Source organism: Nanorana parkeri, unplaced genomic scaffold (genome assembly GCF_000935625.1).
Source record: "Nanorana parkeri isolate BGI_ZX_2015 unplaced genomic scaffold, ASM93562v1 scaffold605, whole genome shotgun sequence".
Classification (NCBI taxonomy): domain Eukaryota; kingdom Metazoa; phylum Chordata; class Amphibia; order Anura; family Dicroglossidae; genus Nanorana; species Nanorana parkeri.
In genome coordinates, this window is record NW_017306873.1 from 952879 (window position 1) to 979639 (window position 26761).

Sequence of the window (26761 nt, forward strand, 5' to 3'; positions counted from 1 at the left end):
GGTTGGCGATCGTTCTCCAGGGAGCACCCCGTTCATTAGTGAGCTCACATTACAAAAGCTGCCCAGGAAAGAAAATAAAAGAAAGTGTAAAAACACCCCGGGGGGCAGACACTTGTTTCCGCTTCACAGCAGTCTGCCAGTTATTGGCTATGCTATGGATTTACAGCGCATGTCTATGTGTTCCCAAGGTGTTAGGTGGCAGGAGCTCCGTTAGCATAGAGGTGAGGTTAGCCACATGTGCTGTGTTAGGAATGCTTGGGAAAGAACTCGCAGATTGTGGACTTTGTGGCTTTGTAGGGTCTTTGAAACCAACTCCCAGCTCCGGCTTTATGGAGAAGGGGGAGAACAATCTCTTCCAGGTTGCAGCTGTGTGCAGTGCGGATTTGGGCAAATTCTATTCCTGTTCTCCAAAGTGGAACTCCCGGTAATAACTCGGCGTTATAAATGCTTAGAGGTATAGATCACCTTGTGCAGAAAAATAATACATTTAAGAATATAAAAAATAAAAATGTGCATTTCATTATTTTATTGCATAGGGGCCAGTAAAGCATTGCAACCATGGTTAGTAGATCGCAGGTGCAATGCTCTGGCTACTGCAGACTCTTTCTCCCAGTTCCTGTCTGTGCCAAGGTACAGACATTTAGTTATATGGACAGGAGGAATCGTCAATGGACGTAAATTGCAATGACATCACCGCACTTGTATTCCGTTGAGAACTAGAAGTCTCTCTAACGCAGTAGCAGACCGGACTTGTAGTCTCTCCACTCATAGATCCTGTCAAAGGATCCACAATAGATGCGTGTGGCTTTGCCCATACAGCCTCGTCATCCATTCACAGATCCCTTTCATCAGACCAAATTCAAAAGATTACAGCAGACTGTAGGGAGAAGGAGCCTGCAGTTCAGGTAAGTCAGGGTGGGGGCGGAAGCTGGGGATGTGGCCATGTTACACCCCAAGTATGGATGGAACATGGTATCGAAGGTCATTTTTAAAGCATAAAGGTGGCCATATACTTTAAAGGAGAACTCTGCGGTTAAGGTTTTTCCCCATAGTTCTCCTTAGGGTAACGGGAGGACACGTCACCCTAGGTTCAGTATACCGCGAGCTCTAGCTCGCGGTATACTGAGACGCCGCAGCTGAAGCGGATCCCGACAATTGTGCCGGGATCCGTCCAGCTGCGTGAGTGACAGCTGGCTCTGCCTATCTAGAGGCAGAGCCAGCTGTACCCTCCCCCGTCCGTTCCGCCAGTCAGCGCTGGAGGATCGGAGTTGGGAGGGGGGAATCCAGCCCCTCCCCTATCACGGGAAAGAGCCGTGACAGGATCGAGAGGTGAGCGAATGCCGGTATGTGTTTGCTCACCTGCCGATCTACTGAGCCGACCTGTGACAGTCTCATTGTCACAGGTCGGCTAGAACTATGAGGTGAGTGAAAAGCACTCACCTCATAGTTCTCCTTTAAGTATCGGGCCAGGCATCGGAGCATTACTTGTACTCGCCCAAATACTCGGCATCGATACCAATACTAGTATCGGTCCACCCCTACTTATGTCCATACTGACAGTGTAGAAAGCAGTTAAATTGGCCCTGCAGACACAGCTCCCCCTGGGGCGGTGTGTTGGACTGTATATAGAAATGATCCTCATGGTACATCGCTGGGGGGATTCTAGGGAATTGGATGAGGTTTTTGATTCTTCTTAATGCCATGGAGTGCAATTTAGAATGTACTCCACCAGCACCAATACCTCGGATATGTCTGTGAAGGTGATGTCACTAGGCACCAGATATCTGCCATCACATGTGAGGAAAGAATGAAGTGGGGATTGGATGTGAAAGGCGACCAGCTGTCCTCTCTGGGATAGTCGGGGCTCTTCCTGTGGGACGTTGGCCATATGAGACGCGATTGTATGAGTGGTGTAAAAGAATGCCATAGACTCAGATGGCTGCAAGAATGACCCATTACTAGGGCTAGAATATAGCTTTTCGTAGATGTCCGTCTGATCTCTAGGAGGATACACCTCGGATGGACCATAGGGAGCGACCACTTAGATCCCTACAATTATTAAGGAGCATCATCCTATTATGGCAGAAATGTGTTGTATTCTAGAAACAACTTAAAGCAGGGCTAAGCAACTCCGGCCTGTCAGCTGTTGTGGAACTACAAGTCCCATGAGGCATTGCAAGACTGACACTTACAGGCATGACTCCCAGATGCATGACAGGATTTGTAGTTAAAGCACAGCTGGAGGGCAGGGGTTGCCAACCCCTGACTTAAAGGAGAATTATGAGGTGAGTGATCTACTGAGCTTTTGGTGACGGGAGGGTGCTAGTTTGTGTCCTCCGGTTACTCTTAGGAGAACTATGGGGAAAAGCCCTAACCCCATAGTTCTCCTTTAAAAGGAGGAGAGCCGGTACAACTGTGCAAGATTAAAGGGAAGCCGGAGTACGACCAACAAATAACAAATGCAGTATGAATGGATCCTTGTCCACTTTATTTTCAAAGCTTATTTTTGGTGAAAAGTTTTGCAAAGTTTCAAGGCCATTAGCAGAACCAGAAGCCTGGAGCCTCCACCACGCTGCCTCTGTGTGCTGTAGGGACACCGACAATGAACCCGGCCATGTGTAGAAATGTTCCTCCCAGGATATGAGTGCGCAGCTCTATAACTGACCTCCAGCGTTCAGTGCAGGGGGTTCTGCAGCTCCAGCTTCCACCGATAACAGAAAAGCTCCGATATAGAGATAACCACCCAGAGTTCTCCTATCTGCGTCTCATAGAATGTGTATGTGTTGTCACTGTACTCCACTCATCCTGCTTTTATTCTTCCAGAATCCTGAACAGTAATAAGATGACCGAACTGAACAATGGCTCCTTCGAGGGACTCTACTTTCTAGAACGCCTGTAAGTAATTAACCTCATTTATTTGGTGTTGTGTCACATGAACTGATCACAAAGCAGGAAGGAAAAACATTGTTAATTAACTTATTAGGTGATGATCTTCCCTCACCATGGATTTCAGAAGGACGGTACAGGGATTGGCCCTTTGTAGGGCCCATTAAGGTGCAGATATCAGAGCTCTGTCAGATTTTGGCTTAGCTGGAATTTTTTGGCTAATGGCGTGTTGTTTTCCCTAAGATATGAGCATCATCAAAGGTTGTTATATATACATAAAAGTAAAGTGACCCTGTCATTACTAGCTGGGCCGCCATTAGAAAACATTGCGCCCTGTACACCCTACCTGACAGAGCCCCATTCTAACTAATCATCGCCATCACACTCTTCCTACGCTGCTCACCTCTTCACCCCTGCATCTCTCTTCCTATACTGCTCACGTCTGCACCCCCTGCATCCCTCTTCATACACTGCTCACCTCTGCACCCCCCGCATCTCTCTTCCTACACTGCTCACGTCTGCAGACCCTGCACCTCTCTTCCTACACTGCTCACCTCTGCAGACCCTGCACCTCTCTTCCTACACTGCTCACCTCTGCAGACCCTGCACCTCTCTTCCTACACTGCTCACCTCGGCAGACCCTGCACCTCTCTTCCTACACTGCTCACCTCTGCAGACCCTGCACCTCTCTTCCTACACTGCTCACCTCTGCAGACCCTGCACCTCTCTTCCTACACTGCTCACCTCGGCAGACCCTGCACCTCTCTTCCTACACTGCTCACCTCTGCAGACCCTGCACCTCTCTTCCTACACTGCTCACCTCTGCAGACCCTGCACCTCTCTTCCTACACTGCTCACCTCTGCAGACCCTGCACCTCTCTTCCTACACTGCTCACCTCTGCAGACCCTGCACCTCTCTTCCTACACTGCTCACCTCTGCAGACCCTGCACCTCTCTTCCTACACTGCTCACCTCTGCAGACCCTGCACCTCTCTTCCTACACTGCTCACCTCAACGGCACACCTTTTGCATCCCTCTTCATACACTGGTGACCTCTGCACCCCCAACATCTCTGTTCCTACACTGCTCACCTCTGCACCCCCAACATCTCTGTTCCTACAATGCCCACCTCTGCACCCCCAACGTCCCTCTTCCTACACTGCTCACCTCTGCACCCCCCGCATCCCTCTTCCTACACTGCTCACGTCTGCAGACCCTGCACCTCTCTTCCTACACTGCTCACCTCTGCAGACCCTGCACCTCTCTTCCTACACTGCTCACCTCTGCAGACCCTGCACCTCTCTTCCTACACTGCTCACCTCTGCAGACCCTGCACCTCTCTTCCTACACTGCTCACCTCGGCAGACCCTGCACCTCTCTTCCTACACTGCTCACCTCGGCAGACCCTGCACCTCTCTTCCTACACTGCTCACCTCGGCAGACCCTGCACCTCTCTTCCTACACTGCTCACCTCTGCAGACCCTGCACCTCTCTTCCTACACTGCTCACCTCATCCTACACTGCTCACGTCTGCGCCCCCTGCTTCCCTCTTCCTACACTGCTCACGTCTGCACCCCCCGCATCCCTCTTCCTACACTGCGCACGTCTGCACCCCCCGCTTCCCTCTTCCTACACTGCGCACGTCTGCACCCCCTGCATCCCTCTTCCTACACCAGTGGTGGCGAACCTTGGCACTCCAGCTGTGCCAAAACTACAAATCCCAACATGCATCTGCCTCTGGGAGTTATGTCTGTGGCTGTCAGAGTCTTGCAATGCATCATGGGACTTGTAGTTCCAAAACAGCTGGAGTGCCAAGGTTCGCAACCACTGTCCTACACTGCTCACGTCTGCACCCCTCTTCCTACACTGCTCACGTCTGCACCCCTCTTCCTACACGGCTCACGTCTGCAGCCCTTGCACCCCTCTTCCTACACTGCTCACGTCTGCACCCCCTGCAACTCTCTTCCTACACTGCTCACGTCTGCACCCCCTGCACCTCTCTTCCTACACTGCTCACGTCTGCACCCCTCTTCCTACACTGCTCACGTCTGCATCCCTCTTCCCACACCGCTCACCCTTGCACCCCCTGCATCCCTCTTCCTACACGGCACACCTTTTGCATCCCTCTTCATACACTGGTGACCTCTGCACACCCAACATCTCTGTTCCTACACTGCTCACCTCTGCACCCCCAACATATCTGTTCCTACACTGCTCACCTCTGCATCCCTCTTCGTACACTGGTCACCTCTACACACCTGCAGTCATCTTCCTACACTGCTCCCCTCTGCATCCCCTGCACCTCTCCTCCTACACTGCTCACCTCTTCACCCCCTGCTTCTCTTTTCCTACACTGCTCGCCTCTGCATCACTCTTCGAGTCGAGTCCTGCCTTCAGATATTCTCACTCGTGGCCTAGTGTGACGTGTCTCCTGTACAGAACAGAGAGAATGACCAGAAAGGACCCGTGGACGCAAACAGTGGACTGCGACCTAGAATAGTTTGGCATGGCATGTACTTCAGCAACTGTCTAATTGCTGGTATACCAGGCGCAGAACTAAAAGATTTCTCTGCACTTTTATTTCCCACATCCCATTCCCATCTTCTAATCTGCATGGGAGGTACTGGTGACCCCAGATAGACATTTTCATTTATAGATGGCCATGTACTCAAACTCAATTTGCAGGTAGAATAAGTAGCCAGGCTATGGATATTTGGGTATTTCAATTTTTTAACATGCAACAAATAAGGAAAAAAAAGCCTTTACTGACCTTTTGTAGCTGTATGCACTGTACAAAAGTTCATCCTCTAAGGTCAGAGACACTTAAGTTATTTAAGCTCTGCAACCCTTTCAGCAGTGACGTGACAGCTCTACTTCCCCTCTCCCAGCAGTGACTTGGCAGCTCAGCTCTACCTGCTCCCCCTCCCAGCAGTGATTTGGCAGCTCAGCTCTACCTGCTCCCCCTCCCAGCAGTGACTTGACAGCTCAGCTATACCTGCTCCCCCTCCCAGCAGTGATTTGATATCTCAGCTCATCCTGCTGTCCACTTCCCCCCTTCCTCAGCAGTCTGAAAAACCAGGCACTTTCTGTACATTTCCACCAAATTCTGTGTTCCTCTACCATGTATGATATATGTAAGAAACAAGAATGTACATTTGACTATTTTGCAAGGTGAGTAATTAGGAAACGTTCATGTTTGTAGCCAGTGTCAGAAAGCTGGTATTCTGAGCCCCCAATACATCCATGTAATGATCATACAGTGATGGTGTGTACTGAATATTCCAGGTCATTGTACTTCCATCCTGTCAGTTCAGCGTCACATCTTCTTCATATAACAATAGAAGAGAACAAAGGGAGCCCCATTCTGAGTATATAGACCTGTACAATGTGCTTTACATTAAGCTGTGGTGGGAACTTGAATTCTGTTTGTGGTGCGGCAGCTCCGGCGAAAGCTAGAATCCCTGAGGAATTTGTGGGACAGGAAATGGGGGTGGGGGGGATAGGGGCAGGCCCAACAAAACTCATTTTACTGGACTTCCTGCTATTACACTGCTGAAATGGACACCGCTGCACACCATGGCCTTGTCAATGGCTTTTCATTCTCTGTGCCCGTCACCTTTTATAGAACAAACGGCGCCAATCATTTTTAGTTTAAACCCTGCAAGGGTTAAGTGCCCATTTGGTCTGCGGGGGCTCAAATAAAGTAGATCTACTCGCATGATCCTCAGTCCCGTCGGGCTGCTAGACCGGTTCTTTTCTCCCCTTGGATCCGGTGGTCTAAGGACTGCGTCTAAAGCAGGTCCATTGACTTGCATTAGACATGAGGATGTCGGGGGACATTCCATAGCCAGAGCAGTTCCACAACAGCTGGAGGGTCAGCACTTGCCCGTCCCTCCTTAACCCATAGAAGGCGATCTGGTCCCCTGCAAAGCGCCGGTGGAATCTGCCATCTGTTGTGTGTGCATATTGTATGCCCGTTTCTGCTGACGGCAACATCACCAGTGTGACCCGCAGCGGGGAGGCTCTGACACCCAACACACTTGAAGATTCTCCTGTAGCTTTGACCTAGCGGTGCTAGCGGAGGCCGTACTGGTAAGTGTTAGAACGTCTCTGCACTGCCACAGGCCTCTGTGAAAATGTCTTCCCTTCTGCTGGGATCATATATCAAGGCATTCACCAAATCCTGTAGACGTGTTATCACCGGCCACTCTCTGCAAACTTTGCACCCGCAACATTCTGTCTCAATGGCATCCCAGCAATGCCAGGGCTATGTTTAGCCTACATCTGGACTGAGCTCTTCAGGACTGGTACAGGACTGCAAAAACACAGTAAGAGGGATTTATCAAAACTGGAGCAGTTGCCCATGGCAACCAATCAGCTTCTATCTGTCATTTTCAAAGTTTAAACTGAACAAATTGAAGAGAGAAGCTGATTGGTCACTATGGGTAACTGCTCCAGATTCTGTCTTCTCCAGTTTTAATAAATTCCCCCCAATATACCTTGTGGTCCATCTGATTATAGCCTGTTGGTTTGCTGTCATGAGTCCCAGCGGTTGCCTTATTTATTACAAAATCCTCTATTACCTGTCACACATATTTACCCAGAGACAATAGCAGACAATCGGATGTCCACTTCCAGTCTAGTAGCTCCTGTACATGAGCGTATTGCATAGCAATGGATGAACAGAAAACCCTGTACCCTACAGAACAATCACTCCCCATACACTGTTTATTACAATCTAACACATATTAACACTAAAGCTGGCCATACACTTTAAGATGTTGCAGTTCGTGGGCTGAACCAGAGAAAACACTCGATTCCACCATCCACACTAAAGGGCATGGAGGGGGGAATCTCCCCTGAGACCTGCAGCTGTCAGAATACCCAGACAGTGGCTGCAGCTGATTGACTTCAGCCACTGTTAAACTTTTTGGCCACCATGGATGAAGCTTTGGCTGATTCAGCAGGTAACAGCCAAAATTCAACCCATGTGTGGCCAGTATAAGGATAGGGTAGGGAAATGAGGTTAGTCCAGGGCCTGTATGAACAGAGATTGCAGCAGTCACAGTCTCTTTGTTCAGATATTGCCCACAGTAACCAGAATCTTTTCACTACCCCTGTGCACTTTTTAAGCTAGGAAGGGATTAGGGATGCACCTATAGCGGGTTTTTTTGGTATCGAGTACCGATACTTTGCTTTCTGTACTCGTTGGTACCGATACCGGTGCTACCGCTGCCATGGAGTCAGCTTGCCAGGCAATCTGATTGCCCAAAAAGCTGGCTCCATGTTGTATGACCGGCTTCTGATTGTGCTTGACCGGGAAAACCGCTTCCCTGCCAATCAGCATTGAGCCAATTGCCAATCAGGAAGCCAGGCGGCGAGTATTGACCCCCCTCCCAACTTCCTGATTGGCCGGGAAGCCGTCTCGATGCTGATGGGCTGGAAAGCTGGCTTCCTGGCCAATCAGGAAGTCGGGATGCGTGTCATTACTCGCCGTCTAGCTTCCTGATTGCACGGGAAGCTGGCTCTATGTACCCCTACGGAAGTCTTCCTCTGACCGGAAGTTCCGTTATCGGGGAAGGTATTGGAGCATTTGGGTGAGTACGAGGTATCGGCACAGAGTGATCATCCCAAATACTCAGTATCTGCACGGATGATCAGCTTTCTTTGGATAACTCACCTCGTGGGCGTGGGGGGACGGGGGGGAGCAATTATTTTATAAACGTATCTTTCATCTGACAGTCTGGTTTGCTCGTAGTAACTAGTGAGATTCTTTGCAGAGTTTATGAGAATGAAATGAAGAATCGGCTTGTCCTCTGACTCTGTTCTCAGCAGCAAATAATGAACATTTCTTAACACGGAAGACAGGGAGTACTTGTAACTCTGATACTTTGTTTTTTTCAGGGACCTTCGAAATAACCTGATCAGTCTAATCGAACCCGGTGCCTTTTCGGGGCTAACATCTCTTAAACGACTGTGAGTATTCAGATTATTTATTAAAAGGCTGCTATGTACGCAAGAACAAGAACTGCACTTTTCATTACCATGTCCCGACCACAGAACACTTTTAAACAATTTGTTTTGCAAGCCTGCCAAGCTCTGAATTTGTTCCTTTGTACTTTGTGTCATAGAGCTGATTGAATCCAGATACAGCTTAGCTCTCTTGTTACTTAGACAGGATGAAGGTCACTTCACATTCAGGCTTTAAAAAATGCACGGCCTTGTTCAACTATCCAGTAGAGTACAAAAACATTTCTTTCAGATTTTAAATTTTTTATGGGACTCTATTTTTAGAAGAAAAATGTAAAGATATCAAACATACATATATGTAATCACTTTAAACTCCAGACCGTGTGTGTAAAAAATCTAATAAATCTAATAAAATAAATACATAGATTAATATACAGTATATAATATGTGTGTGTGTGATTTATATATATATATATATATATATATAAATTAGGGATGCACCAATACCGTTTTTTTCGGTATCTAGTACCGATATTTTTTTTTCCCGGTACTCGCTGATACTGAATACCGATAGTACCGGGTGGTGACGAGGAAGCATGGACCCAGCTTTCTGGGCAATCGGGAAGCTTGTGGGGCGGGTACTGACTTGCCATGCGGCTTCTTGACCGACAAGCCTCCCGACCAATCAGGAAGCTTGGCTGCGTGTCATTACACGCTACCCGGCTTCCTGATTGGCCAGGAAGCCGGCTCTACGTTCCCTTGTAAACCAAGTGATGAGGGAGCATGGAGCCAGCGTCCCGGACAATCAGGAAGCCGGGCAGTGTGTTATGACTAGCTGCCTTGCTTCCTGACCCCGGAAGTTTGAGTATCAGAGCATTTGGGCGAGTACCGGTACTCACTCAAATACTCAGCATCGGCACTGATACCAATACTATTATCGGTGCATTTTGTGGGAACATCGCAAGTTATCTGCTGCTACAAACTCTGTGAACTTGTACCTATTTATGTGTTATGCTGCCTTGTCCATCAATTGAAGCTCATACTGTATGTATACTACATTTTATTGTGTTCTGTTCTAGTTCTATATTGTAATGGGGAAACTAATAAACATTTTGTTTTATATTTATATGTGCACCTAAAAAGCCCAATTTGTTATGCTTTTGATGCCTTTATGATGAGGGGCACGGTGGGCTAGTTTTGAAGTTTAGTACGGGGAGGAAGGAGGGTGTATCCCTGTTATTGCTTTGATGGGGTGAATGTGAAGAACCAATCATTTAGCCTTGGGGTGTAGAGATTAAACCTCCAGTCCCAATTACACATTTATAATTATAATGTTCCAGGAGAAAACATCCTGGCGTCTGGTAGTACAGGAACCTGAATTTTAAATTGTGCTCTAATAATCTTTAATACCTTTTACTGGCTAATTTAGGTGATCGCTGAAACTCCAAACTTTCTGCATTCTAATAATAAAGTCTTCTTGTCTTTTTAGAGACCTTGCCAATAACAGGATTGGATGCCTCAATGCTGATCTATTCAAGGGTCTCCCCAACCTGGTTAGACTGTGAGTACAATTGTGTTTGCATTGTTTGTTCGGAATTGTGTGTTTTCTACCAGCAGAGACTTGTCACCGGCTAAAAAACCTTTCCAAACACTCCTCAATGTGAAACAATAAGACTTAGATCTAATAGGAAGGCGCAGAGAGAAATGATGTGAACATACTTGTTCCTCCCAATCAGATATGTGAATGTTGGTGCACTTAAATTATTTAAAGAATAATTACACTCAGGGGAAAAAAAAACACACAGGGCCAAGATAAATAATTTAAAGCATTGTACCAAGTATAATTGTGTACCTTTTTTAAAGACAAAGTTGAGTGACGAGTCTGAACAGGTCCCTCAGCATTTTTATATAATGCAGCTCATTATCTCCCTGCCAGTTCATGCGCACATTGTATTGTTGGAATTTGGGGAGGTGTGGTCTGTGTCGGATTGGGATTTCACTGCTAGCATGCTTGCCACAGGCCACTCCTCCCTGTTTCCTAACTGTTTATTTGGGGTGAGCACCCAACAGAGAAGGGATACTGAACAATAGAATGCTCCCACACTCCCGGAACCATAGAACACATTCACTTCTAAACTGGGTTCGTCTCCATTAAAGGTGCATAGTAATACTCAAGTGCAAAACTGTTTACTGCAAAAACCTAAAGCTGAACCACATGCACTAAAACTTCCATTCCAGGGAAAATGTATTATTAACCTTTGCAGTGGGGGCTACCCCGGCACTGCAAGGGTTCAGGGCTTGTTTTGGTCTAGGGAGAATATTGGGAATATGGTAAAAGATAACATCTCTATGGTGAGACTTCTTTAAGAGAAAGGTGGTACAGGAACAAATGCAATTCTTTTATTTTGCACACATTCCTCACCTCTTTCCCAGCTCTAAACCATTTCACCTCCATTCCTGACTTGTACTGTAAGTTGGTTCTAAAAAATATTTTAGAACTTACACAACTGGTGTGCAGACCTGGGAGCAACAGCGCATTGATCTCATTGCTTCTTTCCTAGAGGGATGTATAAAACTGTTATGTGGTTTAACTTGCCATCATTTACCAAACAGTTTTGGGTGACTGGACCCTTAAAGCTGAATTCTAAATAAATATATATAGAGCTGTTTTATACATACAGTATATAATCCTGCCAAGTAGGGATGCATCGATACCAGTATCTGTGCCGATATCGAGTACTCGGCCAAATATTACCGATGCTTATTCCGATACCGGAACTTCCGATATCAGGAAGCCGGCCGGCGAGTCATTACGCGCCGCTGGCTTTTCCGATTGGCCTGGAAGCTGGCTCCATGCTCCCTTGTCACCAGGGAGAATGGAGCCGGCTTCCGCGCCAATCTGGAAGCCGGGCGCCCAGCTTCCTGATTGGCCAGAAGGCCACCTCCATGCTTCCTTGTCACCTGGTGATGAGGCAGCATGAAGCTGGCTAATCAGGAAGCAGGGAGGAAAGTAATTACACGCTGCCTGGCTTCCTGAATGGGACTTTCAGTATCGGCAAGTGCCGAAAAAGAAATATTGGTACTCGGTATAGGTGCATCTCTACTGCCAAGTGATTTGTATTACTGTCTCTCCAGTCCTGAGATTTACAAAGCTCTGCAACACAGCACAGCCCTGTCAAGCTGAGGCGAAAAACCTGATCTGTCTCTGCTGCATTTTAACTTTCACTTACAATTCCCCTCCACTGCCATCCTGTGATTAAACGGTGAAAGGAGAAGCAGTATACTGATGGGGTCATCTCGAGGAAGCATGGAGCCCGCTTTCTGGCCAATCAGGAATCCAGGCGCTGTGTAATGACTCACCGCCTGGCTTCCTGATAACGGAAGTTGAAGTATCGGGAGCATTTGGGCGAGTACGAGTCGATATCGGCATTTATACTAGTATCGGTATCGGCACATCCCTAGTAAAGACTGATGCTAAGTCAAATTCATGTACTCAAATGTCTTTAATTAGAAAACAAAAATTACATTTCATTTATGGCTACACGCCTGCAGATATTATATATATGCATGTATATGTATTTATGATTACAGTGCTGCATTAGTGTGTGTGTGTGTGTGCAACCAAATCTTTTTATTTTTTAAGTTTTGGGTAGAGTGGAGAGGGATTAGATTCGCCTTCTCTGTTTGTCCTGAAGACTGTTATCACTGAAAATGAAAGAAAATCCCACATTTTTGGGTTGCCTTCAGAGCAGGAACAGATGGAAAATCCTTCAATGGATACATAGTTCTGGTGACTGCTGACCACCAGCGATTTCCCTCTTTTTGGACGAATTTCCTCTCACTTGCTGTTGTCGGACAGGAAGTGAAGGGAAATCTCCCCAATGAGACACAGAAAATAAACCCCATAAGCTGACGGGTTATAACTCTCTCTGTCTCTTATTCTGTCCAAAACAACAACAAAGAAATGTTGGCTTCAGTTCTACGTTTAAATATAGTGGCAGGATATTATATTTCTAATGTTGTGTTCTGTTTCCTTCTAGTAATCTTTCTGGGAATGTATTTTCCTCTTTGGCACAAGGAACATTTGGGAACCTGATTGCCTTAAAGTCATTGTAAGTACTATCCTGTGCAACATTGTATCTATGCATTACACACCTTTGTACCCATCTATAGCTGTGTATTATGAACTCTGCTTATTTTAGTTTAATACGGTCTAGGGGTGCAATATTTCAAAATCATATTGTCTTTGTGCCAGAACTTTCTCTCCATTTTTTTCAAAGTGAACCTGAACCCTAGCTAATGTGAACTTATTTCTCTATCTGTTCCCCCCAATCCTCTTCTGCTGTCCTATTAACTTAAAGCAGAACTCCTGGTAAAATGTTTTAACCCTTGCTGTGGGGCTACCGCCGCACTGCAAGTGTTAACTGCTTGATTGCGTCTAGGTTCAAAAATAAGAGTTACTCTCACCCAATCGTGAAGGGTAGCCCCACTGCAAGGGTTAATAAAAATGTTGCCTTGAGTTCTGATTTAACCCACAATATTCATCCGTCAAACACAACCCTGCCAATTGGGCCCACAGGTTTGAAGGATAGGATCTGTATTCAGAGAGAACCACTTGTTGGCTGGCATTATATAGAAATCGCCCTTTGAAAGCAGGCGTGTGATTTACCACCATTCAGGCCTCTCCAATCAGATGCCGTCAGAAGCACCAATGGCTTTCTCATACTTACTTTAACTGCCCATACAACCTCAAAAATAAGAATGTTATCATTTTAATGCTGAATGTAATTAAAACAATTATCTCTCTAGAGACAAACATTCTTTACCCAGTGCATTTAGTTACTTTGCATTCATTTTCAAATTTCTTTCCATGCATGGAAAAAAGCAATTGCTCATTGCTATGGACCACACGCTTTTTCTCATTGTTGGCTAATAAAGCCATTGATGAGGGTAGTTGGGGGGAGGATTTCTTCTATAATGACAAGGGGGGAGATGAGCAATTAGGAAAGCCATGTTTGCTCTGTTAGGTTGGCGGCTGTGACGATTGGCTCTGTACATTTTGATTTTCAGTGTGTGCAGTATCCATGACATTCTTTCTGCTGTATTTAAGCCTAGTGAGGATCACAGAGGAAATATCCATAGCGGCCAGCTGTTACACATTTTAAAATCAATTTAGCGTGAAGAAGCAAGCACTGTGACCCTGGGGCTTGTGTGCATGGCACTCTCTGACCTACTTCATTGCCAGCATTGTGCATGTGTGCATGAGCCAAACACATACCTGACACACTAGCGTCTGCTGTACAGGGTTATGTTTAGCAGATATTCACTGGAATGCAACCGGTAATGTGATCTGTCACTTCAAGGGGTTAACGGTCCCAAATCTGTGTCTTTCCAGGACTTCCAGTAATGTTTCATGCTGTGCTTTTGCCTGCAGCCAAACTGTTTGCTCTGCTCAAAATGTTCTGCACAGTTTCTTCAGATATTGTTATTGTGGGTTTCAGCCTTTAAAAAAAAAAAACCTCCAGGCATAATTATTATTATTTTTAACCCTTGCAGTGGGGCTACCCCCAAACTGCAAGGGTTAAGGTTAATTTTCATCTAGGGATGAAATTAAGAAAGTTATACTCACCTGAACCTTGCAGCCGGCTGTCTGTTAGACCGGTCTCTGCCGCCTGTCTCCCCCCTCCGCTGCAGTGGTCTAAGGTCCTGTGAGTCATCACGCCCTATACAGTGTATAGGATGTGAGGACGCCAAGGGACATTCTATGGCTGGATCAGAGGGGAAGACAGGCGGTCTAATAGCCAGCTGGCTGTGAGGTTCTGAATAGTATAACTTTATTTTCATCCCTAGACAAAAACAAGCACTTAACCTTTGCAGTAGTGGGAATGGCATTTAAAGTCCTAATTTGCGGATAGTTATTCCCAGGGATGGGACAAAAGCAACTCCCAAAATAATAACTGTATAAAGTATGTGGTCATGATGCAACTGTTCTGTTGTCCAGTTTGGAACTGGGTATTCTTATCGGCGCACATACTGTGTATGAGATCTCCATGCTGATAGCTCTTTAATAAATTACAGTACATCTATGTAATCTGATCAATTCACCCAAGCCAGGGGAAGAGGATTTGATACCTGCTGAGGTTACTTAAGTTCCTAGGAACACAATACAGAGATCCCATCCATCCTTACATCCAGTATGGCTGTCATAGGCTTGATTCAGGCTTTTAGTGGGCTTCTGGTGTCACTTGTTGCACCTATAGGGCGCAGATATTGCATTTTGGGGCTTCTAGAAGATTGTCTTTTAAGGATACATGAATTGCTCACTGCATCAAGAAAAGCAAAACTTATCTTGTTGTATTTGTACCAGGATAGGGGCAGGTTCTTGTCCAGGGTTCCCTAGACCTTGTGGAGATAAAACTCCGATAATTTCCAACCACAATTAAAGGAGAACTATGAGGTGAGTGCTTTTCACTCACCTCATAATTCTAGCCGACCTGTGACAATGAGACTGTCACAGGTCGGCTCAGTAGATCGGGAGGTGAGCGAACACATACCGGCGTTCGCTCACCTCTCCATCCTGTCACGGCTCTCTGCCGTGACAGGGGAGGGGCTGGATTCCCCCCTCTCCGATCCGCCAGCGCTGACTGGTGGATCGGACGGGGGAGGGGGCGGGTACAGCTGGCTCTGCCTCTAGATAGGCAGAGCCAGTTGTCAGTGACGCAGCTGGGCGGATCCCGGCACAATTGTAGGGATCCGCTTCAGCTGCGGCGTCTCAGTATACCGCGAGCCTAGGGTGACGGGAGGACGCTAGTTTGTGTCCTCCCGTTACCCTAAGGAGAACTATGGGGAAAAGACTTAACCCCATAGTTCTCCTTTAAAGAATCTGATGAAAAAAAGTGTAATTTTATTGTACATTAAAGGAGAACTATGGGGTAAGTGTTTTTCCTGCTGGCTCTCTGCAGTGCCATTATCGAGAAGTAAGCGAACAACACTATGTGTTCGCTCACCTCCCGATCTACTGAGCCGACCTGTGACAGTTTCATTGTCACACGTCGGCTTGAACTATGAGGTTGAGTGAAAATCACTCGCCTCATAGTTCTCCTCCTTTAAGGCAGGGCTGCAATTTTGCATTATTTTAAATATTCCATCTAGATGTAAAAGTATGACATTTTTTCCTGTTAATGTATTTTATTTTGTTTTATTTTTTGGAGACCATTTGTCTAGACCATATACTAATCTGCGGGGATTTGGACACCTTTTTCGTGTCTGTTTTCAGAGAGTTTCAGACGGATTATCTACTTTGTGACTGTAATCTTCTGTGGATGGTTCAATGGATGAAAGCCAAAAATATTACAGTGCGCGAGACTAAGTGTTCCTACCCCAAAGCTCTTCAAGGACAGCCGATAGCAGCGTTGAAGCCAGAACAGCTGACATGTGGTAACGTATTGTTTTCTATCCTGAATTCTACTTTTTTATTTTCAAATGTCATTCTGGTGACCTCACAATTCCACAACACAACTCCATTTGCAGGGCGGGAATTTTGCCCTGTGATGATGTAAAGCGGACCGCCCTGACTGAACTAGAATATTGCTTTAGGTTTAAGATTTGAAAGGGCTCTGCCAAGCATGATATACATGTGACCTGATACTATAAACTCAGCTTCTCTTTAATAGAATAAGGATCTCCTTTGCGAAGAAAAAAATAAAAAAATGATTTCACAGGAACACCATAAGGCTTTGTTCATATGGACGACAAGAGGGCGGTAAAACCAAGCAGTTGATCTATGTTTTTTAATCTCCAGCTGCCCGCTACAGTGTGAGCACTGTGGCAAAACAGTGCTGTATATATTGCTGCTGCTGCTGCTGCTGAAACACTTTGTGTCGCAGCGCAGAAAAAAGTATACAGCGTGTGGTGTTTGACAGGCAGTGCTGCTTGTTAAATATGACCATTGCAATGAATGGTAACGGGATGCAACTGCACAGGTACACGGGGGCGGCAGTGCAATCGAAAATCTCCATTGGAATAAAAAACAAAAAGCCTGCATTAAGCAAGCGGCAGTATCACCTTCTGAACACCAGGCAGCCACTGCTCCACTTCCCTTTGAAAAACGATCCACTTGTGAACCACTTTTCAGAGCGGCGCTGGACGCTCCTGCCCATGTGAAACCAGCTTAACTCCCACTTACTTCAACTGATAATAACTTATAATCAACTGAACGTAATACTGAACTCCAGGTAAAAAAAAAAAAATGTCAGTCAATAAAGTTACATATTCTTTAAAAAATGCAACTAGTAGCTCAATTTTACTTGGTATCGGCTTCTTCTGTTCAGCACTACTGGGAGACGGAGGGGCAGCAGTATGGCCAATTAGGCTCTGCTGCATGCGCATGTGCTGATAAGAATGCTTTGACAGGAGTAGAGAGATATCATCAATGTGCACCTTAACTGTGTCCAATCACAAGCTGTGTTGGTTAATTGCATTATAGGAAAGTGAAGTCTACAACCTGTCTGCGCTGTCTGGCAGGGCTGTGTAAATCTCAGTATTGGATGGACTGAAATAAAAATCATTTGGCTTTCAGGGTATAGTAAAACCATCATTCCTATCAGCTAGAGCAAAATAACATAAATGAGAAAAGGTCTTCATACATGAGACATAGGCAATGCACGCTCTTACTAACCCCTGCACTTGCAGAACAAAAATATGACATACTGTATACTGAACTGAAATAGTCTATTAGGCTGTGTTAACACGGGTGGCAAGAGCAGGCTATTCAGAACCATTTTTATAGCTCCACGACTGCCTGGTGACGCTCAGTAGTAATTGTTGAAAGGACAGCTGACGGTACACAAGGTCGTGTTTGCATCGCTTTGCGCTGCGGTGCATCAAAATGTATCCTGCTTGTGTTTGCCCGGCTTGACACATCTCAGCCGCTCCATTCATGCCAACGGAAATGCGTCTTATACACGCTGTAAACAAGGCAATGACATTTAAGATGCGGTTAGAACCTCACTGGAATCCATTATATTAAAAAAGACAGTTGGGTCTATAAGCAACAAAGCCTAGCAAAAGCAGCATAGGAATCGCCAACTACTGCCAGGTCACACACCACAAACTAACAACACCTCAAATCACATCACTTCGTCTACATTACTTCCCATTTAAAATTGTTGAAAAAAACAAACCAGTCAAGAGCGTCTGAGGTGAGCAGTGTCTGACGTGCGTTAATCCCATACTATAGGTGCATTATTCAGCCTTCATCAGATACTTTCATATTGACACCCATATAAATGAAACTCATTTTGTTTTCTAGTCTTGATTTTATGTGTAGGGCAGAGGAGTAAACCAGGACAATTTTATGATTGTTTGCTTCTTTTGTTATCTGGAATATCATTTTATTACATTTCCAATCTTTTACCCTTTTGCTTTAGAGTTATTGACCCGTGTTTACTTGCTGCTCAGATTTTGTGATGTATATCTTAGTTTCTCAGCACTCCGTTTCCTTTAAAGTTGCAGTACATAGGTCTCTGCCATGCTTTGAAATTTCCTTGGTTTAAGGCTTGTTTTTCTTAGTATATGGGGCGTGACTCTGGACTGCCTTCTGTGATGATTAACATGGACCGTTATAGCTTGTTATATATTGTCACTCATTCCAAGCCTTCCTCCATTTACAATGCTCCTTGTTTAGATGGTGCTAGATGGGTTTTGCATATTACTGGGCTTCTAGCACGTATCTCATCAAATGAACAATGGATTGCTGATTTCTAATCTGAAATGTCAGAAACTCAATCAGTGGTGTGAAAAGTGCACTAACCCATTGCAGCTCAATGCCACACTACTGCAGACCAGTCATTTGAAGATTCATTCTAATTACCACTCTTTAATAAATAAGCTCATACATCGTTCTAACTTTTTTCAACTGTCTCTGTTTTAAGTAAACGTTCTTTATTGTAGTATTTCATCCTGGAGGACTGACTGTAGGATTTAAAGAGAACTTGCATGTAAAGCAACACAACACGGCCAACAGCGTGTCCGCACATACCTGCTGCTACAGAATCTCTCACCTTATTGACATTGATATGCAAATAGCTGCCTTTTCAAATTCTCAATTTCCATAATGATATGCACCCCAACCCCCAGATGACAGTGTCCAGGCCTGCTGAGAGGTGGCCAAAGCTGGCCATAAGCTGGTAGGTTTTTGTTGTTTGTTCCCCAGAGTCCCTGTGTGTGTTGTAAAGTAGCCACCACTCCAAGCTCACTCCTGTGATGGACTACAATTTCACTTTTAGGTTACTAATTTGTATTGAAGTTATAGTCCATCACGGGATCGAGCTTGGGAGTGGTGACTACTTTACAACACACACAGGGACCATGGGGAACAAAAGTAGCCCCCCTCCAAAAGGAAGGACAGTGTCAGCATGAATTCAGAGATGATTTGAGGATCTACAGCCGAGTGATACACAAATAAGATGCATTTTTGTTAATAATTAAGGTACTTGAATGTATTTTTAAGATTTGGCTCCTGAGTTTAGTGTCACTTAAACATGCCAAACCTACATACCAGTTATGTTTGATACTGTAGTTTGATCTAAAGGTTGATGAAACTGGTTTTAATTGTTGTTTTTTTTTTAAATTCTTCACTAGAGTCTCCTCTTGAGCTTCCTTCGTTTTTTATGACGCCATCACACCGCCAAGTGGTCTTTGAAGGGGACAGTCTGCCATTCCAGTGCATGGCTTCCTACATTGACCAGGACATGCAGGTTTTATGGTATCAGGATGGGAAGATTGTGGAGACGGATGAGTCGCAGGGGATTTATGTGGAGAAGAACATGATCCACAACTGCTCATTGATTGCCAGGTATTTCTGTTCTCTCCTACAATATTGTTCTGTGCCCTCCACAGTTATTTTGGTGGAAAACATGTCCCTCTCTTGCTTTGTTGTCCAGTTTCTTAACTGTCTTGAGTACAAGTGGATCATTAGACAAAACTACACTCCATAGTTGATTTGATATAAGGTTTCCTCACTTATTTTGCAGAAGGAAATCAGGCCTAGTAAAATCTAATGAGTACTACTACATTTTAATTACATTTATTATACTGTTTTTTAACGTATTTTACAGTGTGGGTTGTGATGGGTTTTGTTATGGTGATTATATTTTGTTTGTGTTTTAAGGCATTGGTTTTTAGGAGTGGCATGTAAAATATTGCGGCATTCAGTGGCCATTAAGGGGTTCTTTTCTATTTGAAAGATAGGTAAAGCTCACTTGTAGGCATTACAGTAAACGCCATTTGTTTTTTTGTAATAAAGAGAAAAGCCTGGAACTTCGGTCTGTTCTGTGCTACCTGGGCCTCCGCTAAGGCTTTTCCCCCTTACTACTTAGATTCTTGTAAATTAATATATAACTAAAATATATATAAATTTAAAATGTATACACTCAGGGGTGTAACTTCAAATCATAGGGCCCCATTGCAAAACTTTTGCGTCCCCCCTGCTAACTCCATCTTTTTCGGATGGCAGTGTTAAGTGTGACGATACGTGTCATTGATCTTAACATGAATTATATATCAAGGACAAGCAGCGAGAGAGCTGTCAGCATAGACAGTTCACTACTATGGAGCAGTGCTGGGGGTAAATGTTCTAGTAGCACTAATAATAATCACTAGAATAATATTTTATGACAAAATTTGTTTCCCTAATCAGCCCCCCTAGTGGGGCCCCCTCCTACCCCAGGCCCCATAGCGAAATGAACTGTAAGAGTTTGAACATATGTTGGCCTTCATTAAGGACATTTCCCCTTATTAAATTCTTGTAGGTTTCCCTAAAATACAATGGGTACAAACATTTCTTATGTCTCCTAATAATGCAGGGTACTCAGATTTTGCTTTTGCTGACTCTCTTTCTAGTTTTTATTTGTTTGCAACCCCAATGCAGCATTATTTAATGCATAGTTGCTTCAGATAGGTTTTTCCACTGACAGGCCCTTTTTCCATGGACAAGCTTTGCTTTTTGGCTTCATGCTGACTGGTCAGAGGCCACCATAATCTTCCAAAATCTGATGCTTATTATTTTGTTTTTCAGCAAAACAAACCTTATCGCGTTGTAATAAGTTCATTGGTAATATTTGTTATTCTCCCTTTTTTAGTGCTCTGACCATTTCCAATATTCAAGCTGGATCCACAGGGAACTGGGGCTGCCGCGTCCAGAGTCGGCGCGGCAATAACACGAGGACGGTGGATATTGTGGTACTGGAGAGCTCTGCACAGTACTGCCCTATGGACAGGGTTATCAATAACAAAGGGGATTTTAAGTGAGTGCATTATAAGCTCTATGTGTAGTAAAATACATTTACAATTAGAGGACCAGAAAACTCCAGAATACCTTTAAAATTTTTAATGTTTTAATTAACAAAGAGGAAATTAGTAAAAGGAAATGCAGTTTATATTTCAGCATTTGAGAATTGCAGTAAAACAAGAACAAAGCCACCCTGCTGTTATATTAGATCTTTTACTTAAACTGACACTAAACTCTGGAATTAAATGTAAAAATACATTCAAAGACCTCAACTATTAACAAACATGTATGTTATCTGTGTATCACTCGGTTGTAGATCCTCAAATCATCTCTGAATTGGCACTGACACTGTCCTTCCTTCTGGAGGGGGGCTACTTTTGTTCCCCATAGTCCCTGTGTGTGTTGTAAAGTAGCCGCCGCTCCAAGATTGCTCCTGTGATGGACTACAATGACAATACAAATATTAGTAAAGCTAAACATGAGATTGTAGTCCATCACGTAAGCCTTGATGGAAGAATCTGTTCTATTTTTTTCATTCAGCCCTGGGGTTGAGCAAAAAAAATAGAACTGTGTATACCCTACTATAGGTCTGAATTTGTCTTTGAAAAGAAGTGATTATAATTCTATTTAAACAGTAATATGATTTACAGACAATAAAGGAAAAGGTTTTAAAGAAAAAAGTAAATCATTCCTTTTATTATAACTTTACCTTTCTTGTCATTCACATAATTGAACATGAAATTGTTTTATACTAATGAAAGCTTCTAAGACTTCTATACATGTCTACGAGAAGGTCAGACAAGATGAGGGATTAATGTTACTAATGCTGTGAAGAGTTGCCAAGACTTTCATAGTCTAATTGAACAGGACCTGTCATGTTAATACCCAGCCATGTTTATTTTGTGAGAACTGCCAGTGCCAGCATAGCTTTAGAACTGTAAGATTTTTTTTTTCAAACACTTCTAAAAGAAGCCCCTGTGGTAGATGATCCTTGACGCTGTGCTAGACACTGTATGCATTCTTTATAATTGAATTGTGTGTATGTATGTATTTATTATATATGTGTGTATGTATTAGGGATACACCGATATATCGGCCGCCGAAACATATCGGCCGAAAATGGCACTTTTGGCATAATGCCGAAAGTGCAATTTTCCTGCCGATACAGCGGCACATCCCTGATTTCTCTCCTCCGTGCTGGGCACTGTGCTGTGTCCCAGCAGGGAAGAGATAAACTGTGACAGCCGGCCGAGCGCTGCTGGAGGAGAGCGCTGTGAGCGGCCGGTGTCTCTCCTCCCACACCGCTCAGTCCAGAAGAGCGGTGTGTGGGCAGGGACGGCGCTGGCACAGGAGGCTGGGCTCTCACCTCTCCCTCAGCCTCCTGTGACAGTGTGTCAGAGAGGAGAGCAAGATACAAACACTCAGTGATCGCTGAGTGTTTGTAGATAATTGAGGACAGAGTATGTTTACTATATCCTCAATTATGAATGAATGGGAAGTAATCTACATCCACTCCTATTCATTCATAGTATATATATATAAATATTTTCTGAACGTTAACAGAAACTCTTAAATCTTTGGCCAAATGCCCCTAAAACTTGCAGAATTCTAATATCGAGATGTTTTTCCGCTAGGTGGCCAAGAACATTGGCAGGAATTACCACGTATCTGCTGTGCACCCGCTATTCCGCTGGAGGTGGCATCTATCCTGGCACCCAGCAAGATGAGATAAGAGCTTGGCGACGATGTGACCGAGGGGGCTTCTGGGCAGAGGAGGACTATTCTAAATGCCAGTATGCTAATGACGTTACCCGAGTCCTGTTCATGTTTAATCAGGTATTCTTCCACACGATTCTTAATCAAATAGAGAAAGTTTGAGCTTGTGCCTCACAATTTGCATTAAAGTAGATGTAAGTCTAACTAGATTAGTTTGCTAAAAGCACCGTGGGGGACATTTCTTAAGCAAAACAGGAACACAGTTAGATGGAAATCAGTTTGCATCTCAATTAGCAAACTCTCTGCAACAAGTTTATGTGTATTTGTGACCCGTGTATCTGAATTCCTGGCAACAGAGTCTGCAAGGTCTGTGACAGATTTATTACGAAGATAAGACCTATTTTTCACTCTAATCACATAATTAAGAAGTGGTCAGGGTCAGGTTTTATTCTGTCACAGTGCGACTTTTGAGCAGTTGAGGAGGGGCTTTATGATTCATACTGTAACCTTACTGTAACTGGCACAAGTTGTCTCCCTGCTCCTTTTTAGGTTGCCCTTGCTGTGTGACAAAATGAATAAAGGTCTCCTTGAGTTTCCTTTTGTTTTCTTTTTTCCCATGAAATGCTGTTTTCTGCGTTTCCCCCTTTTTTGCATTGCGAATTCCTGTTTACACTCACTCAGTCCTGCATTGGCTGCACATGTTGACTCAGGACCGGCTTTCAAAAAGAGATAGTGGTGGACCATGCCTGCATGGCTGTTTGTAGCCTCCACTAGGCAAGGGTGCAAAAGGATGATAACACTGCAGCATAGCTGGGCGACAGTTGTCACGCTATAACAGGAAGTACCTTCATGGCAAGACCACCTAGTAGTATTTTAATGAAAACTGCCGTAAACAAAAACATTAAAAGCAACTGTAAAAATGATTAGGTTTGTGTTTGTCGCTGAAACACCGGCTTCTTTGGGACCGGGAGCGATGCAGATTGCATCACTTCCGGTCCCATATCTGTCAGTGCTGGGCGTCTGAAGCCCAGGTATAAGCTATTGAAGTGTGATCTGCACTTCAATAGCTTATTTAGAGTGTAAAGGTGGCACTGGGGGTCTTTTTGACCCCTAGCATCACCTTAAGGAGTACCTGTCACCACCATCTGCTATCACATGGGGGCTATGTGATCGCAATTAAAGTAAAAAAAAACAGTTTTTTAAAATGATTTTTTACAAATATTTCTACATTTATTTTATTTAATGCTAAAGTCCCCCGCCTCCGCGAGCACGCGTGTCTTCACGTAAACACGCATCGGGTGCGCCTCTGTATGAAAACTACGAATGCGCTACACTTGTTTGGTATCGCCGCGCACGCAGGAGTGAGAGCAATAATTCTAGGGCCAGTATTTTTGTGTATCTCTAAACTAATGACCTGTGGGGGCTTTTAAAGCATCATCTGTACCTTTTGGGGAACTGAATTTTGTCACCGTTTCATGGACGCACACAATTTTTAACCACTGCGTCTTGGGTATCTATTTGCTCGTTGTAACCTCATATTTTATATTTTATTAAACAAATGGGTATTTTATTGTGTTTTGGGGCATTTAAGTGCATTTTTCACTAAATGTAGAATTTTGGGGGTTTGATAAGGAGTTTCGGCAATATCGTGCGACATAAGACTATAGGGTCTTGGCTTTCAGTAAATATATAATGTTTGGGCGTTTTAAGTAATTTTCAGGCCTAAAAGGTGGAATATAACATTGGTGCAAAAAATGGAAAGAAAAAAAAAAGGACTCAGTCATGAAGGGGTTAAATGTGTGCTTTTTGAGCAACCTAAAGAAGCGCCTCATGATGCCCCTAGTAGTATTAGACATGTAGTGTAATTTTCTGATCATTATAACCATATAGCAATAGCAATACTTTTTAAAATGTGTTTTCTCAGATGCCACTAAACCTCACCAATGCAGTTGCAACAGCTAAACAGCTTTTGGCCTACACGGTGGAGGCTGCAAACTTCTCTGACAAGATGGATGTTATCTTTGTTGCTGAAATGATTGAGAAATTTGGCCGCTTTGCAGAAAAATACAAGGAGGTAAGCTTTCATCATTTATTATTTATAATCTCGCTTTCATTACTGCTTGGACACAGACCTCGTACAACAGCAACTGCCCAGCAGAAGTGTGGATGGTTCACTGGTCTCTGTAAGCCACAGCATAGTGCACATGACCGCTTTAGGGTGGGTCATCGCTATGTTGTCATCTTCAGCAGCTGCGCAGTTCATTGTATGCCTATTTCTTGCATGGTGACTGCATTTTGTTGTTCTAAGACATGTCTTCTGTTGGTTTCAGTAGGTAATAAATGAGCTGTGCATTCTAAAGACTGACTCTCTATTAAGCACTATATTATACTATATAGTCGTGTTGTCTTTTGCACGTGAGCCATATTCAGATGTAGAGAACTGGTGGCCAACCACATTAAAAAGCTGGTAATATTGGCCCTTCATAAAGTGTATATCACTCATACTGTTCAGTAAGAAATGTTCATCAGACATTCTTTGCTGTGCTTTATGCTTCTGAGAATCCTGCAGTTCTTTAAAGGGCATGGCATGTTTTTGCATTAGTTTTTATTTGAACAGCAAAATTGTAGCATATACACATGGCTGAATGAGTCAGAGGAGGGGCCTACCCTCCTTCTCTTACTTGTAAGGGTGCATCCTCCTGGATTTTTCATATGCAGGTGTAATTTATTTTCTCATTGTGTTGCAGCTTGGAGATGTCATGGTTGACATCGCCAGTAACATCATGCTGGCAGATGAGTGTGTCTTGTGGATGGCGCAGAAAGAAGCCAAGGCCTGCACACGTATAGTGCAGTGTCTACAGCGTATTGCTACTTATCGACTGGCCAATGGTGCTCAAGTATACTCCACAGTAAGTCCTGAGTGCCTGTAAGGTTACATAATTTATCTGCTGAGTTTGTGCAGTTTGTGTTTTACAAATTGATTCTCTTCTTTTTCTTTCAGTATTCCCCAAACATCGCTCTGGAGGCCTATGTGATAAAGTCTGCTCTCTTCACTGGCATGACATGCACTGTGTTTCAGAAACTGGCTGCATCCGACCGTGCAGTGTTAGCTGACCTTGGCAGAAGAGACCCAGATGGGAACTTGGATAAACAGCTGAGCTTTAAGTGCAATGTGTCCAGCACTTTCAGCGTGGTAGCATTAAAGGTAATGGCTGGACCAGAGCCAGGCAGATTAATCCAATGTAAGCACCAGTAGGCAGCATTAGTGAACAAGTGATTGCATGCTCTGAAAGTTCAATAGAGAAGGTGACTCTTTAAGCTAGCTTTCCCCTGGCTCCCAGAATTTGTCCTTCCCGAGTTACTTGCTGACATTTAACCTTCTAATTTCACACAGCTGCCTTAAAGTAGATGTAAAGGCAGCATATAACCCCCGACCCAAATGGTACCTCTGACTGTGCTATTCATCCTCTTTATAATTATGTGAAATTGCCATGTTAATTGCCTTTTTGCCACTTGTTTACACATGACTAACCTTGCTTACAGAGAGGAAGGGAGTAGCTGTATGTTCCTTTTATATGAGAGGAAGTTCAGAGATATGAATATGCTTTTGGGTGCCAACAACGCTTAGGGAATCATCCATCTGCAGAGTGGCTGATCATTGTTGTTGGCCTGGCACAGAAAATGGGGTGATATTCACGGTAATAGCAGGAACAACAGGAAAAAAATCTATATATACTGTGTAAATGGTTCATAATCTCAACAAGCATTTGTTGTGGAAACTTTGAAAAGGAGAGTTGCCTGGAGAGATACTTAAAAGTAGAACTCCAGCTTCAAAAATATATATATATATTTAAAATGGTAAAACTTGGGACAATCTATGTGTGTGTGTGTGTATAATAT

The 26761-nt window shown here is 44.2% G+C and overlaps 1 protein-coding gene across 1 annotated transcript in view; it reads left to right on the forward strand.

Annotated features, from left to right (window-relative positions):
• The window catches only part of ADGRA3 (adhesion G protein-coupled receptor A3), a 62566-nt gene that overhangs the window by 17420 nt on the left and 18385 nt on the right, over window positions 1–26761 (forward strand). Inside the window, exons 2-12 of the mRNA XM_018562833.1 lie at window positions 2824–2895; window positions 8791–8862; window positions 10346–10417; window positions 12897–12968; window positions 16133–16293; window positions 19498–19711; window positions 20997–21161; window positions 22780–22981; window positions 24786–24935; window positions 25609–25770; window positions 25863–26066. Coding sequence (XP_018418335.1) covers window positions 2824–2895; window positions 8791–8862; window positions 10346–10417; window positions 12897–12968; window positions 16133–16293; window positions 19498–19711; window positions 20997–21161; window positions 22780–22981; window positions 24786–24935; window positions 25609–25770; window positions 25863–26066 — 1546 coding nt within the window. The remainder of the gene's footprint in view (window positions 1–2823; window positions 2896–8790; window positions 8863–10345; window positions 10418–12896; window positions 12969–16132; window positions 16294–19497; window positions 19712–20996; window positions 21162–22779; window positions 22982–24785; window positions 24936–25608; window positions 25771–25862; window positions 26067–26761) is intronic.